Source organism: Schistocerca gregaria, chromosome 1, assembly GCF_023897955.1.
Source record: "Schistocerca gregaria isolate iqSchGreg1 chromosome 1, iqSchGreg1.2, whole genome shotgun sequence".
Taxonomy (NCBI): domain Eukaryota; kingdom Metazoa; phylum Arthropoda; class Insecta; order Orthoptera; family Acrididae; genus Schistocerca; species Schistocerca gregaria.
The window spans coordinates 503,936,039-503,952,818 of NC_064920.1; the positions used below are offsets into that span (position 1 = coordinate 503,936,039).

The following is a 16,780-nucleotide window of genomic DNA, read 5'->3' on the forward strand; positions in this document are numbered from 1 at the left end:
TAAGATTTTTGGCATGGCAACCACTGAGATGTGAGACAGTACAGAGTGAGCAGTGAGCAGTCATGGCAGCCAGTGTGCAGTCGGCTTTCTAAACCCTCGGTTTCCAATCATTATATGACAAACAAATTCTGTAGATATGCTCATAGAGCCAAAGAAACTGGTACACCTGCCTAATATTTTGTAGGGCATCCATGAGCACACAGAAGTGGTGCAACACGACATGGCATGGACTTGATTAATGTCTGAATAGTGCTGTAGGGAATTGACACCATGAATCCTGCAGGGTTGTCCACAAATCTGTAAGAGTATTGGGGGGGGGGGGGGGGGGGGGGGGTTCGCTTCTGAACAGGCACGTTGCAAGGCAGCCCAGATATGCTCAATATGTTCCCATTTGGGGAGTCTGGTGGTCAGTGGAAGCTATTTAAACTCAGAAGAGTGTTCTTGGAGCCACTCTGTAGCAATTCTGGATGTGTGGGGTGTTACATTGTCCTGCTGGAATTGCCCTAGTCCATCGGAATGCACAATGGATATGAATGGATGCAGGTGGTCAGACAGGATGGTTATGTACATGTCAGCTGTCAGTCGTATCTAGATGTATCATTGATCTCATATCACTCCAACTGCACACGCCTCACACCATTACAGAGCCTCCACCAGCTTGGAACAGTCCCCTGCTGACATGCAGGGCCCATGGATTTGTGAGGTTGTCTCCATACCTGTGCAAATCCATCCGCTAGGTACGATCAGAAACAAGATTTGTCTGACCAGGCAACATGTTTCCAGTCATCAACAGTCCAATGTCGGTGTTGACAGACCCAGGTGAGGTGTAAAGCTTTGTGTCATGCAGTCATCAAGGGTACACAGTCAGCCCTTGGCCCTGAAAGCCCAAATCAGTGATGTTTTGTTGAATGGTTTGCGCACTGACTCTTGTTGATGGCCCAGCATTGAAATATGCAGTGATTTGCGGAAGGGTTGCACTTCTGTCAATTTGAACGATTCTCTTTAGTTGTCGTTGGTCCTGTTCTTGCAGGATCTTTTTACAGCTGAAGCAGTGTCGGAAATTTGATGTTTTCCCAGATTCTCGATATTCACTGCACACTCGTGAAATGGTCGAATGGGAAAATCCTGACTTCATCGCTACATCGGAGACACCAACTATAACACGAAGTTCAAACTCATTTAAATCTTGATAATCTGCCATTGTGGCAACAGTATCTGATCTAACAACTGCACCAGACACTTGTCATCTTATTTAGGCATTGCAGACCACGGTGCTGTACTCTGCCTGTTTACATATCTCTATTTGAATACGCATGCCTATACCAGTGTCTTTGGAGCTTCAATGTAGTATGGCCACATTTAAATTCAGCTGCCCAAAGTTACACAGTGGTAAATGATAGTGCAGAGTCCCTGTAAATGGTGTGCAGGTAGTGTTTAACTTGCACATGCAATGACAATGTGATACCAGATTTTTGTCCATTTCAAATACACACACACACGACAACACATCAAAATTACTGTCAAACAACTACTGCACATCCAGAATGGCTGAAGTTTAGGCAAGTGCAAATAAATTCCCTGACTTTAATTGACAAGTGCTGCTATCTTCATGTTGATACCTGAACCTTTAAGGCTATCTTTGTATTTTCTGGACCAGAAAATTCCTCATCAAACATGGAAATATGAAGATGATTATGTGACGGATTCTGTGTAAAGTAAAGGCACCATACCCAATAACCTCCAGTACGTGCTTTAATATATAAGTTGACATTGCAATGAATTTCTGCTTGCTGTGATCAACTTGCACAGTCCACCCTATGTTAAAGGCATATAATCTTAGTACTCACTTGGTGTGATATTATGGAAAGTCACTCCAGTTATTTGTAACAAAATTAAAAATTTGATCATGCATGATTTTGTTCCTTAATATGAACTGGCCTGATGCAACATAGGTAAGCAGCTATATGAACCTGACATTACATTTTTGAGAGATTATTATTATTATTATTATTATTATTATTATTATTATTTATTTTTTGTAGGAATTTAGTTATTGGCCCTGCATGTACGTGTTTCATTGCAGTTGCTGAAGCATAAAAATTAACTGCCATTGAAAAATGTAATGTTTTGACTGTCAAGGGAGCAATGCATGGAACTGTCTGCAACTGTCGTAGCACATTATTATTGAAGGATCTTGCACAAAACCCAAAGAAATTCTGGTCATTTGTGAAGGATGTGGTACCAAAGTTCATACAGTATTCTTCAAGTGTGTGGCACCTGTACAAAAAAGGCCTAATTGTGGTTGCAATTTGTTTGACTGTGGGAGTGTCATGGAGATGCTGAAGAGAAACGGAACTGGCAAAACTTGAAGATAGATGCTAACTGTCATGAGACAGCTTACATACAAAGTTTAAGGAACCGGCTTTAAGTTTAATAATTTCCACTGGAGTTTTGTTTCATACACCTCCAACATGGATGAACCTAAATATTTAAGATCATTTCCAAAAAGTACACAGACATAGGTATTCTTGCAGTTTGCTAGCATTAACACCACTGACTATCCTTCTATACTACACAGGGTGAATCACTGAAAAGGATAGGCAGCTCTGAAGTTCCACCTTTTGTGCTTAAAACTGCTTGCATCTCCAGATAATAACTAGAGTAGGCATTTTGTGGCCTGTAATTTAAGACATCGATCATGAAACCCGTACTTTACATTTCCAATTTCGGTAAAGAACGCTTCCCTGAATTGTAGAGGCAAAAGAAAATTAATCCCCTCTCCCCACTTTAGAAACCAGGGAAGAACATTAGTCCCGGTTGTTATTATAGTGTAGACCTTGCTATCTACACAGGGAAGATTCTCAAGTACCATGCCGAACCATTGCCTGATCACATCCTTAATGGCTTTCAATGAAAGTTTGCGAGAGGACTCCTCCTTTATAACCTGACCTTACACAGACAATACCCATTACTTGTAGATATCTTTTAAGTTTTGAGAAGACCTACACTACTACTTGATGACCTGATGTTTGTGAAGATTGAATAATTCTCACACAGATGACTGGATAAAAATTAAGGTGTGAGGTGAATATACGCCTCTTACTTATTGTTTACTGGCTTTACCTCATAAATTGTGAAAGACTGAATTTTTAATGTACTCCCAAACCCCTAAGCCCAATACCACCACTTTAAGAAAACTTGGAAACTATTTCAGCATTTGTGTTTCTAAACTATATTTAAAATATCAATATGTTGGACATACCTAAGTGCATTACACTTTTCATTGCAAATTTTATCCAGAAGGGTTGTTTACAACATGGGTATCAACATATATGTTTTAGTGTGGCAGAACACTGGTTGTACAGTTTATATCTGCTAGTTCCATGAAACACTTCTCAATGCATGTATCTACAGCACTTAACAATGAAAGGATAATATTGTTTAAGAAGTACAGTCACAGACTGTAGAACACAACTACTGCTTGTTGACACAGAATGTCAGAGTTAGAAACTTGTGCTCTTGGTGTGCTGTGTCATATTCAGTGAAAGTTATGTTGATAGTGTCTTAGCTGAGCAAAAACAAAAAACGCCATTTCTTGTTTGCCATATTGGCTGGTAGGAAAAGCAGTAGATAACAGTTGTGCTGCTCTGCTGCATATGTGTGTGTAAGGTGGTGGTTTACACTGTTTGATATTGACATAACTTGGATTTTGTACATCCTTCTGAAAGAGAAGAACTGCTTAATTTATTAATGTGATGCTAACTATTAAAGGAAGGTGTATGATTTGTGTGCATGCAGAAATAATGTGGTTTCTCGTGACTCATTTTGTAACAATATGAACCATGTCCAATAAAAGTGTCAGGAATATTTTGTTTTCACATGCTGATGTATTGGACAAACACCAAGATTAACTCACTTAGGCATCTTATGTCGCTGAAGATATCTTAGAATTATAATTAACCACTATATCAGCGATCTGCGCTGTCAATTAGTGAAGTAAAGTTTATTTCCACAAAGGCAGAAACATTGAATTCAAATAAATTTTGTTTGTATTGTTTATGCCTACTTGGAGGTGGGTGCAATAAAATGCCATGGTGACGTAATAAATGGTACTGTAGCGGAAAAATATTCTCTAGATTCTTTCTCGAAGATGTTTGGAACATTATGTTCAAGGTATAAATTGTGTTTTCATGGGCGGAAAAATGTAAATTTTTAAAGGAAAAACTTTTTTAAACATTTTCGTGCAACAGTTTCTACATGATATACTATACATAAAAATTGACGCCTTCATGATATGAATAAAACTTGTGCCTACTGGCGCGTTAGTAAAACAAATAGTGTCCTCATTTTAGCAGACGGTTTCGAAAAGCAATCATTTGCAACTAATGACGAAACGTTCAAAATAATTTCATTGAGTTTAATATGCCCGATGAAGCAGCAGCAGCAGGAGCAATAACCTAAGCAGGACCTGGTTTGGTTTGGTTTGGTTTGGTTTGTCTTGTCTCGTCTCGCCTTGTCTTTCGTTCATGTATGTCGTACTACAGCTGCATTGCGGGGAAGTGACAAGTTTGCAGTTCAGCAGCTACAACGATCGTAGTTACGCGGAGCGCCGCAGCAATTGAGTGGCGCTAGGAGGCGATGTCAGCTGGCAGGAACGCGTAGCAGACGACAGTCGTGCTTGTGCAGCAGAGGCGTGCGTAAGGTGGTGTGGGTGGATTGGCTGCAAACGTCAGTATGGTGTGAAGTGCTCGTGACAGCTGCAGAAATATCTGTTGATAGTGTGTGTGGTTGCAGTGTAGATGCGACGTGGTCTGTCTTGATGCCTTTTTAAAAAGTTAATGATTCGTTATGAACTCGCCAAAGCTGGCCGACAAAATTCCGAGAGCTCAGGCGAAGCGATCAAAGCAACAGTCATTGCAGATCGAGCATAGTGAGGGGGAGGCGGAATTGTCACCGGTAAGACTACCAAATTAATTTGCTATCGACGGTTTGTCTTAGTTGGCATAGCAGTTATTTCTTACATCATTTTAAAGCAGAGAAACTATACATATGATTCTTGCTGTTCTCAGTGTATGTTTTGTTAAAAACACAATTTCAGAAATAACCATAGCTGCTAGTTCGTGGTATCAGGAGGTTGAGGAGTAATGCTTTGTCAGTTGCAGTTGTCCGTTGCTTCGTTACTGAAGATTGTGTTGGTACTACACTTACTATCCAAAAAGTGCTCTGTGGTGTATAAATTAGAACGAAATTTTAGGTATTATGATTGTGTACCACGCATTGTCAGTGCTCCTCCAGATTTTCAGCGACTGCAGTGAAACGCAGGTGTTTCCCAGTCAACAGAATAATTCCATGCAAGCAAGGATCGGCGACCGATCAACGTCAGTGTGTGCGTACATCTTTAATGAGATACACAGTGGGGCTGTCCTGCGGATAAAGCACGCGACCAAGAGGTACGGTCAGCGGAAGCTCTGTCCAGGTTGTGCCGCCGCCTTTTATGGTAGCCTGGAAGTGCGTAGAGGCTCTCACTGGAATACTGAGTAGCTGAGTGCCCAACCCTTGGTCACGGGTGCGGACGCCGAGCGTCTGCCTACGATGTCCACGTATTGCATTTCACATCCTTTATAACTGCCATCAGAAGGTGCACCATTACTGGCACGTTTTTGTCTGCAAGTAAGCAACTCATTGAATTGTTTCAGACCTTAAGCGAGTTACACCGCTGAGTTCACGCTGAACAAATGATCTCGTAGCTTTATCAATATCATGGTTTCGTATCGTCTTGGCAAAGGCTCGTTATTGCTGCGGAAGAACGCATATGTTTTTACCGTAATCTTTGTGGGCGCGACGGGTTTACGGTTGTGCCTCACAACAATTCGCCATGTTGATACGCTCCCTGTGCTTGACAGGCGCGTGCGTCAGTGGCGTTTGCACCCCTACGTTAACTTCGCCACCCACACGGAAAATCGATGCCGCGGAGCAACAGCATGGGCGCAGCTCACGCGCAGTCTGGCCGTCTTTCTTCCGAGAATTTGCTGTCTCCCTTGCTATACATTGTCATGTTCCACAAATCTTCAAGGACTGTGACTGCGGATGTTTCTTCTCCTAATAACATGCTAAACTGTGTTTGCCAGTTCCTACCAATATGTTTCAATGTAGTAAATGATATGATGATACTTATTTTTTCTCGTTTCCTTTACACCCTCTTGCGTCAACTTTTATTTAATGTAAAAAATATAACGACATCTTGAAGGCACCGCTAATTTAAAAACAGCATATGGAAACTGCAGAAAATCTCATTATTCCGCATATTCACCGAAAAGCCGGCGAATACTCTTGGCCGAAGATTTGTTTACCAGTTGTAACAATATTAATGTACTCGAAGCAAGCGGATACGATAACATCCACTGGAACTAAATCTCTAACTACTACTTTAATATTTCTGACATTTTATAATACAGCCATCGCCGCAGGTACACAGTACTGTCTTCAACATGCTTAACTCAAATGGACAATGATGGCGGAGGACGTTGGTCATGGTGTATTCAAAGGGACGATTCCGGTGTTTGTGATTTCTCAGAAATCGCGAAATTTCTGAATCGGGTTGAGTGGCAGGGTTGCGAAGCCCCTCTCATCTCACATATGCGTCCAGTGAGATGTGTACAGATGAAGCTCTTTATCGTGTTTCATCAGGTCAAAAAATTCAACACCATCGCGTCCCTCTTGGTACATATTTGCGCAGAGCACTGGGTCACAAGTGTTGCTATAAGCAGACGCTTGAGACGCACCAAGTACGTCGTTCAGTCTATTTAAGGCCGATTTCGAGCTTCGCTGTATTGCAACATATCGCATTAGCACTCTGCGCCATGGACTTCATGCAGCTTCCTAATTTTGTCCCGTCGACACATTCGGAAATGCCAGTGCACGTTTTCTGGATGGCATTACTACTGGGTACATTGATCGAAGTATCATTATGTCTCACCGAACTGTATTATGAAACAAGTTTGAAGATGACGCAGTTTTCACACGCCGCTGAGATAAAATTTGACCTTAATGGTATCTTGGTAGTTCCCGTTTTTTTTCTCCTTCATTGTAAGGTGTATTTGTTGGTGTACTACAGAGTGTCTGGAGAAAGCACTCTGCGTATTAATTGTGTTGTGGTTGTTGTTGTTGTTGTTGTTGGTGGTGGTGGTGGTCGTCGTCGTCGACGTCGTCCTGCTCCACAGCCAGCTTAGTCACAAATATTGTTGCGTTTTATGCAGAACTTAGTTTGACTAATCACAAAACGATTTCACGTAGAAGTGATTGCGTGGATCCTCTGTAAATTTTGGTTAGTCGTTTCCATGAAAATACTGTATTTCACTCGTCGTAACTTACTACGTCGTTTCTTTAATTGTAATATAGAAATACATGTATCACCGTCACTGACGGTTTACATGTTAAACATAGCAGCATCAAGTTATATGTGTAACGAACCGTAGGAGAGCGTGGGGTCGACGTATCAACCCACAAGTTTACCTGTAACTTCTGTATTTGCCCTTTGCATGTGCATGAAATTTTTCAGATTGTGTCAACGCTCTGTTGATTTCGGTGTTCACGAAGTGCTGAACTCCGGTGTATCCTCCTTTTATCCAAAGTTTCTCCGATAGCTTTTACAGTTTTTACTCTTTAAAAATTTTGAGTAGCTCTTAGTACGGCCGCACGTGAAAATCCTTCTCTTAATTGTATAAGTGTAAAATGAAGTCTCATTTAACTTTTGTTTGCTGTTTTTATTGTGTCGCTTATTTTACATCGATAGGCCTACTTAAAATGTTGTCAGTTTTCTGTTCCTTTGCTATATAAATCAGACGTTCATTGTTTTGAGTTGCGTAGCTTCATGATGGATTATAGGAAAATCGGAAAAGAAGAGAGCCAAAGCGTTTGAGAAGTGGTGCTACAGAAGGATGTTGAAAATTAATTGGAGTGATAAGATAAGAAATGAGGGTGTCCCTAGAATCGGCGAAAAAATGAACATATGGGAAACGGTGACAAGAAGAATGGACGGGCTGATAGGACATATTTTAAGACATCAGGGAATAATTCCTATGCTTTTAGAGGCAGCTGTAAAAGTTAAAAACTGTAAGGGAAGACAGAGTTTTGAATACATCCAACAAATAATTGAGGACATAGGCTCCAAGTTCTACTCTGAGATGAAGCGGTTGCACAAGAGAATAATTCGTGGCGGACTGCATCAAACCAGTCAAAAGACTGATGACTCAAGATGGTTAATATTAGCCTAGGCACTGCTAAGAACTGTGCCAATGCTGAAGACAGAGGAAGATTGAGCGTGTATTCCCGTTTTAACAGGCTATTTTCTATCACCGATAATGATGTTTATAGTGTCGTCAGTTTCACTTCTATCCTTTTTTCAAAAGAACTTTTCAGTGCTGCGCAGATCATAAACCCGTACGTCCTGGTCCTGTCTACAGTCGACACTGGGATTCTCCTGTCATTCACAGTTTCTTTCACGCCTAGCAATAATATGTACGTCTGAAAAATGCCAAGTTTCCCATCGTCCCGAATCCACGTTCAATCGGTGGTGTCGAATAACTTTCTGTGAAAGATAGGGCAACGGTCAGAGGAATGCCAGGACATTCTATCTCTATGGGGACCATGTCCAGTGAAACACTGGGGTGTTCAAACCGACCTATTAAGGGCAGGTGCATCCTATAGCACAAGATGAGTGCTCGCGTCGCGATCTCCCGTATACCGTGGCTACTGGAAAAGTCGGTTCCGTAAACACGTGCGCCATCCACAAGTGATTATTTTATTTGATTGGTGGTGGTAAACCAGGTACAGGGCGACAGTTACTGAACTGTACGAAAAAAGACGAAAATTAGTTACAAACTACGGCGTGCACACACTTTGTTCAACATGTAACGGTCACTACAGATTTTCGGATTTAGGTTATGATATGTTCGGCACGCCTGCCGTCATTGGCGATCATGTGGCGCAGGCGAATAGCGAAATTCTGCATCACACGCTGAAGTGTCGGAGCATCGATGCTGTCGATGACCTCCCGAATGGCTGTTTTCAGCTCAGCAATGGTTTTGGGGTTATTGCTGTATACCTTGTCTATAATATAGCCCCACAAAAAGGAGTCGGATATATTCAGATCCGGAGAATATGGCGGCCAATCGAAGCCCATGCCAGTGGCCTCTGGGTACCCCAGATCCAGATTGCGGTCCGCGGGTGGAGCTCCGTCTTGCATGAACCACATCTTGTCGAAACCATGGTGACTTTGGATAATGGGGAAAAACCTTCACGTAGCGTTTGGTAGTTAACGTGGCATCAAGGAATATCGCACAGATTATTCCGTGACTGGACAGTACACACCACAAAGTCACCCGCAGAGAGTGAAGAGACTCCTCGATCGCGAAATATTGGTTCTCAGTTCCCCAGATGCGCCAATTTTGCTTATTAACGTACCCATGCGGGCTTCGTCGCTAAACCAAACGACCCTATATAATTCAAATGTCCCGCCTTTCTTAACTACTAATTTCGATGCATTCTCCCACAGTTTTGCTGGTCGATCAAAATTGTATTAGTCTTTGTACCTTTTACAAAAAAAAAAAAAAAAAAAAAAAAAAATTAATCACACGGGAAAGTATCTGGATTTTTCGTTTATTGTTAAAAAAGAATAAATCCTAAATATTTCAGCAACGTTTATTCAGAATTAGCAGGAATTACTTTCGTCAAATGGATGTTATGTAAGTAACAAGGCATTCTTATTCATCAACATCTGCGTGATTACTCTGCTATTCATAATGAAGTGCATAGAAGAGGGTTCAATGAACCACCTGTCTGCCTCTTTAGCGTTCCACCCTCGAAAACGCGCGTGGGAAAAATAAGCACTTAAATTTTGCTGTGCGAGCCCTGATTTCTCTCGTTTTATCGTGATGATCATTTATCCCTATGTAGGTGGGTGCCATCAGAATGTTTTCGCAATCGGAGGAGAAAACTGGTTCAAATGGCACTGAGCACTATGGGACTTAACTTCTGAGGTCATCAGTCTCCTAGAGCTACTTAAACCCAACTAACCTAAGGACATCACAAACATCCATGCCCGAGGCAGGATTCGAACCTGCGACCGTGGCGGTCGCGCGGTTCCAGTCTGTAGCGCCTAGAACCGCTCGGCCACCTCGGCCGGCTACAAAACTGGTGATTGAAATTTCATGAGAAGATCCCGTCGCAACGAAAAACGCCTTTGTTTTGATGATTGCCACTCCAATTCACGTATCATGTCTGTGGCATTATCTCCCCTATTTCGCGATAATACAAAACGAGCTGCCCTTCTTTGCACTTTTTCGATGTCATCCGTCCCACCTTATGCGCATCCCACACCGCACAACAATACTCCAGAATAGGGCGGACAAGCGTGGTGTAAGCAGTCTCTTTAGTAGACCTGTTGCACCTTCTAAGTGTTAGTTAACATAAGTGCATGCAGAGCAATAAGCAGACATTGAAGAAACATCGGAATTACACTTCAGCATGTGACGCTCTTAAAGCAGAGTCTATCACCTTTTCAAACGCATTTTATGCTACTGTTAACTCACACGCTTACTACAGCATACCACTAAAATTGATTGCCGATAATTGATCCTTTGTTACAGGATGTACCTCTGTTGCAATTTGTGTGGTTATGGAGTTGCCGAGCGTCATTCGCGTAGAGAACAATAATATAGGAGAAGGATAGTAAATAGTTGCCAACATATGGCCGCCTGCGGCTGCAGTACTTTTATTCATAAGTGGATCACTTTTACAAGGATACTGGACATGACATGGTATTACAATTTAAGAACAAAAAAAGATTCATATACAAAGGTATTTACTTACTGAAAGGTCTAGTTCGACAAGAATGGGACAGGTAGTCAGTCGTGGCCTTATAGTAGGAACCATTTCAACATTTGCCTGAAGTAGTTTAAAGAGACTAAGTCAGGATTTCGGGATGGAGGTGAGAGTCTCCATACTCCAGAATGCAAGGCCAATCTGTTTGAAATGGCAGATTCATTCGGCTCATTTCTAGTGTACAACACTGTTCTGCAAAGAAATTATTAAACAGTTTAAAAAGCTAATACTACTGTTCATTTGTACAAGAAGTACGCGCTGCGATGAGTCACAGTGGAATGGCTCTAAGCACTATGGGACTTAACATCTGAGGTCATCAGTCCCCTAGACTTAGAATTACTTAAACATAACTGACCTAAGGACATCACACACATCCATGCCCGAGGCAGGATTCGAACCTGCTATCGAAGCAGCGCAGTTTAGGACTGAAGCGCCTCGAACCGCTCGGCTACAGAGGTCGGCGATGAGTCACAATGAAATATTGATTTCCTTAGCGTTCTTTTGTATTCCAAGAAAATTTTGCCTAACACGTACGTGCTACAAAACATTTAGTGAGAATCTGTGGATTTCTTGGTGTTCCGCATCTCTTTGAAATGCCATAATTCACAAAATAGTATTTGTCACTACAGAATATCTAGTAGAAGGTAGTAAGGGTAAAATAGCAGTACTGTGTATTAAACAATAGACACGCGTAAACGCGCTTTTCCGAGAAAACAGTTCGAAATATTCATTATGCAACTGTCCCGCACTTTTAAAACTATCGGGTAGAATGTCAGAATGATTAATATTCCGGGTTCGTATGTAGAGAGAGTGCTGTTTAAATTCCCGTCCGGCCAAACTTAATTTTTCCTCGGTTCTCCTTATTTTCTTCTGGCGGATGCCACGTCGGTTGTTCAGACAGGCCATAGATAGTTCGCTATATATTCCAGCCTTTCGCGTCTGAAGAAGCTGCCCGTCTCTAATGACCTCCATGTAATGAGATGTTAAACAGTCACCTTTCTCCCCACCCACGCCATCCCACGAGCCCTCAGAAATCTGGCACTATGTGATGAAAGTTTCGTACATCTGCTAAAAAAAACTCTTTTCACGAGATAATTTCCTCAGCGTCACTTTGCTTGCAGCGTGTAACGTCTGTTCATCTGCCATCTTGAAACTTCCTCGCAAATTAACACTATGTGCCGGAGGGGGGCACAAACCCGGAACTTTGCCTTTAGCGGTTTATGCTCTTGCCGCGCGGAGTGCCGCGTGGTTAGAGGCGCAATGTCACTGATGGCGCCGTCCCTCCCGCCAGAGGTTCGAGCCCTCTCACGGGCACGGGTGTGTGTCTGGTGTTCTTAGCACAAGTTAGCTTACGTAGTGTGTAAGACTAGGGACCGGTGAGCACGGCAGTTTGGTCCCTTAGGAATTCACACACGCGGTTTATGCACTTAGCGATTTAGTTATCAAGACACAACCCACGATCCTCCTTCACAGCTTTACTTCCGCCAGTGCCTCTCACCTATGTTTCTCAACTCCACAGGAGTTCTCCCGCATACTATACACGACTATCGGTTCTGAAACAAAGGATGTTTTAATCGGACAGGAAGATTCGAAACAATAAACTCTATTCTGCAGACTGAAAGATTCATTCTCGATGTCTAGTCTTGTTGTTACGGTAACTGTCGCACGAAGACACTCCTACAGCATGTGCTCGGTTGTTGACTAATAGCTGACTGTGTATTAATGATAAGCATGTCATTTCAAAACGAAATTGACTCAGATTCGAGACACAGGTTTCGTGAACCTCTCCGTCATGCCTGAATGCTACCACTGACTTAGTTTCGGGGATTTTCACGATCACATCGCGTGTCTGAGACATAGACGGCGCGTAGAACTGCTAATGCATCATATCCTGTTTTCAGATGGCCCCGTGTTTTCACTGAGCTTCCAGCGCTAGTAACAGCCTGCCTTTGACAGCATTCAGTTTGCGCTGCCTATATTCAGATTTGTCCTACAGTTGGAAGAGAGAACAGTGCGTTTCGATTAGTCCCTGTCATTCACACACATTTGCTAACCTGACCAATGTCCTTAGTTTTTAGTTGTTTGTTCAATTCGTTGGCTTTCGAGTCATGCCCATATAGCCATCTCAACAGTGGAATGTCAGAAACGACGATACGAACGCAAGGACAACACCCATTCCCCGAGCGGACAAAAATCTTCAGCTCGGCCAGAAATCGAACCCGCGCCCCTATGGTTTGCAATCCGCAGTGCTGACCGCGCAGCTACCGAGGCGAACCGCGCGACCTTAGTTACGGATTTTCAGACGCCGTTTACTCAGGATCGTATCTTAAGAGTCTGAAAAAGATAATGAACTCCTTTCGTAATGCATAGTGTACACTGTAAATACTATGACCTACAGCATCATCCTGCATTAAAGGAATTTGCCCCTTTAACATTATGCTGTTAGAAGCTGATGAGGTAGCCAAAAATACACTATCTGTTCAGAAGTATCCGAACAGCAGTATGTAATGCAACTAGGTGTCCCTAGAGGCGTGGAATATTGTGTTGTTACACCAGAATTTGTCGTCAGAAGAGCACGGCGACTTAGAACATGGACACGTCATTGGATGTCACCAGAGTAACTCATGTATCAGGTACATTTAAACTCTTCTTAAGTTGTCCAGGTCGACTGTTAGCGAAGTGATTGTGGGAATGGAAACGTGAAGAAACAACCACTGCTAAACCAAGATAAGGTGTAATTCCTGCAGGACTACTGACGGACAGGGAGCATCGAATATTGCGGAGGGTGGTTGTAAAAAAAATAGCATCAAATCAGCGGAAGAAATCACTCGAGCTACCAGCAACCTAGCTACTACAGTGACTGTGCGTAGGGAGTTAAAAAGTAGGGGGTACGATGGTCGAGCAGCTACTAAAAAGCTGCACAGTTTTGTAGTCAGTATAAGGCGATGCCTGAGGTGGAGTAAAGAGCGGCTCCACTGGACAATGGACGCATGGAAACGAGCAATTTGAAACGATGTATAACGCTATGCTATATGGCAATCCGACGGAAGGGTTTGGGTGTGGCTAATGTCTGGACAACGTTACCTGGCGTCTTGCGTAGTGACAAAAGTGAAGTATCGAAGATATCGTGTTACGGCTTGGTCCCTCGTTACGCTTAAGAAAACGCTAAATGTGGAAGGATAGGAACACATTTTAAAGCTTTGTGTACTGCTTCAGAAGAACATTTCGGTGACGATGACTGTACGAGTATGACGTTGCACTCTGTTATAAAACAGCGCCCGTAAGGCAATGGTTTGTGGACAATGACGTTCCTGAACTGGACTGGCCTCTCCCAGAGCCTCACATGAACCCAATGGGAAACCTTTGGGATGATTTAGCACGTCGATCACTCCAGACCCCACTGTCCGAGATCAGTTTCTCCTCTGTTTTCGGCTCTTGAGGAAGAATGGGCTTCCATCTCTACACAGATGCTAAGACACCTCATTGAAAGTATCCCCAGCAGAGTTCAAGTCGTCATAAAGTCGAAGGGTGTCCAGTAATAGGTGTCTGGATACTTTCGATTAGGTATTGCATATTGGGCGTGAGCGGGTAGTTGCAAAATGTAGCCCTCTGCAGATCAGGGCCCCGGATACATGGCAGTCGCTCTGCTGGGATGTTACCCGACGTAGTGTACGGCGCGTGGCGTTACATCAGTCGGCGCTCATTACGACAAAGCGGGCCGCGGTAGGGCGAAAGCCAGTGCCGTGCGAAGAGTCCAGGCTGCTGGCTGTCGCCTTTCTGTTCCCCACGGCACTGCGCGTTTCCTTCCTGTGCCGCTTCGCGATTTCACCCGCCACGGTTGCGGCACGCGTTGGCTGCCTTACAAAGTGACAACACACTGTGCTCCGCTTCCGCAACGTCTCACACAGGCGCTGCCCTGTCAGAAACACTGGTCCTTTTTACTGTGTTCATCCACGCCAGAGACTCCGTTTCCCTTGCATAAAAAGAGTAAGGAATGCTTATCTCAACCCGAAGGTGGGTGTGAACATCGAAACGTTTAAATAGGTACGGTTGTAAATGAAATTATCACTTTGCAACGGAGTGTGGCTGCTATGAAACTTTGTCAGATTAAAACTGTGTGCCAGGCTGGGACTTCATAGGAGTGCACACTTTGCTGCAGAGTGAAAATTTCATTTTGGTAACACCCCCCTCCCCCCACCAGGCCGTGGCTATATTCTTTCTTTCAGCAGTGCCATACCTGCAAGTTTGTAGGAGAACTTCTGCGATGTTTGGAAGGTAGGAGACGAGGTACTGACGGAAGTAAAGTTGTGAGGGGGCTCGTGAATCATGCGTGGGTAGCTCACTTGATAGAGCGCTTACCACCGAAAATCAAAGGTCCCGAGTTCGAGTCTCGGTCCGGCTCACAGTTTTAATCTGCAAGGAAGTTTCAGGTACTGTACTATTCTCGCTGCCATGGTAATGAATTTCTCTCAGGCACATGCAGGGTATTTAGGGGGAAATAGTAAATATATTTAGGAGTTGGTAGTAAATACTAATTCGAATAAAACATCCCATGGGAAGATCAGTTTGGATTCTGAGTAAATGTAGCAACACGCAAGACCATACAAACACAACGATGTGTCTTAGAAGATAGACTGAAGAAAGGCAAACTTAAGTTCGTGGCACTTGTACATTTAGAGAAAGCTATTCACAGTATCGACAAGAGTACACTCTTTGAAATTCTATAGGCAGAGGGGTGGAAATACAGAGAGCGAAGGGTTATTTACAACTTGTGCAAAAACCAGATTGCAGTTATAATAGTTGAAGGACATGAAAGTGAAGCAGTGGTTGAGAAGGGAGTGAGACAGGGTTATTATTCAATCTGTACATTAGTATGTAAAGTAAAACAAGGATAAATTTGGAAAGGGAATTAAAATTGAGGAAGAAGAAATAAAAACTAGAGGAGCTTTCAATGAGTAAAGCAACATACTTTTTTCTCGATCAATTTCTGTTGAAAAAACGAGGAATTTGTTGTGGAATATTGTGGAATATTTCCGCTTCAGAGCCTATAGTTTCATGAAGTTACGATATGTGGCGGTGCCATGCGTAGCCTTCAAAATGGCTCCTGTAATGAAGGTGCGTTCCAAGCAGAGGTTTGCTGATGTCTTTGTAATTGTCAGAGGTGCTCAAAGGCTTGGAAGAGCAGTTGAATGAAATGGATAGTGTCTTGAAAAGAGGGTATAAGATGAACATTAACAACAAGTGAAACAACGGTAGTGGAATCTAGTTGAATTAAATCAAGAGATGCAGAAGGAATTAGATAAGGAATTGAGAAAGTAAATTTAGTAGATGAGTTTTGCTATTTGGACAGCAAGTTAACTCATGATGGCCAAAGTAGAGAAAGTATAAGATGCAGACTGACTATAGCACTAAAAGCACTTATGAAAAGAGGAAAATAAATTTAAATATCCGGAAATCTTTTCTGAGGGTATTTGTGTGAAGTGTAGTCTTATTTGTATGTGAAATGTGGACGATAGACAGTACAGACGAAAGGCGAATTGAAACTTTTAGACTAGGGCCGGCCACGGCGTGGCAGACTTGAGGCGTACAGAGTGCTATACTCGGTCCATCTCGGAAGACCCGGAACAGCGTGATGATGTTGTTGATGATGATGATGATGATGATGATGATGATGATGATGATGTTGGTTTGTAGGGCGCTCAACATCGTGGTCACCAGTGCCCGTACAAGTTCCAAATTTTTCCATTTCCAGTCTCGCCACTGCTCGAATGATGATGACAACACAAACACCCAGTCCCCGGCTGGAGAAAATTCGCGACTCGACCGGGAATCGAACCCGGTATCCCGTGATTTACAGGCAGCAACGCTAGCCACTATACCGCGAGCTGCGGACTGGAAC

The 16,780-nt window shown here is 43.0% G+C and overlaps 1 protein-coding gene across 18 annotated transcripts in view; it reads left to right on the forward strand.

Annotated features, from left to right (window-relative positions):
• Positions 1 to 4,667: 4,667 nt before the first annotated feature.
• LOC126354230 (AF4/FMR2 family member lilli-like) overlaps positions 4,668 to 16,780 on the forward strand; it is a 437,146-nt gene continuing 425,033 nt past the window's right edge. For 7 of the 18 annotated variants that reach the window (XM_050003725.1, XM_050003821.1, XM_050003836.1 and 4 more), the window contains exon 1: positions 4,684 to 4,956. In XM_050003725.1, coding sequence (XP_049859682.1) covers positions 4,849 to 4,956 — 108 coding nt within the window. In that variant the 5' untranslated portion in view covers positions 4,684 to 4,848. Of the gene's footprint in view, positions 4,957 to 16,780 lie in introns of all 18 variants that reach the window. The other 11 variants (XM_050003758.1, XM_050003732.1, XM_050003803.1 and 8 more) reach the window with 3 other exon arrangements.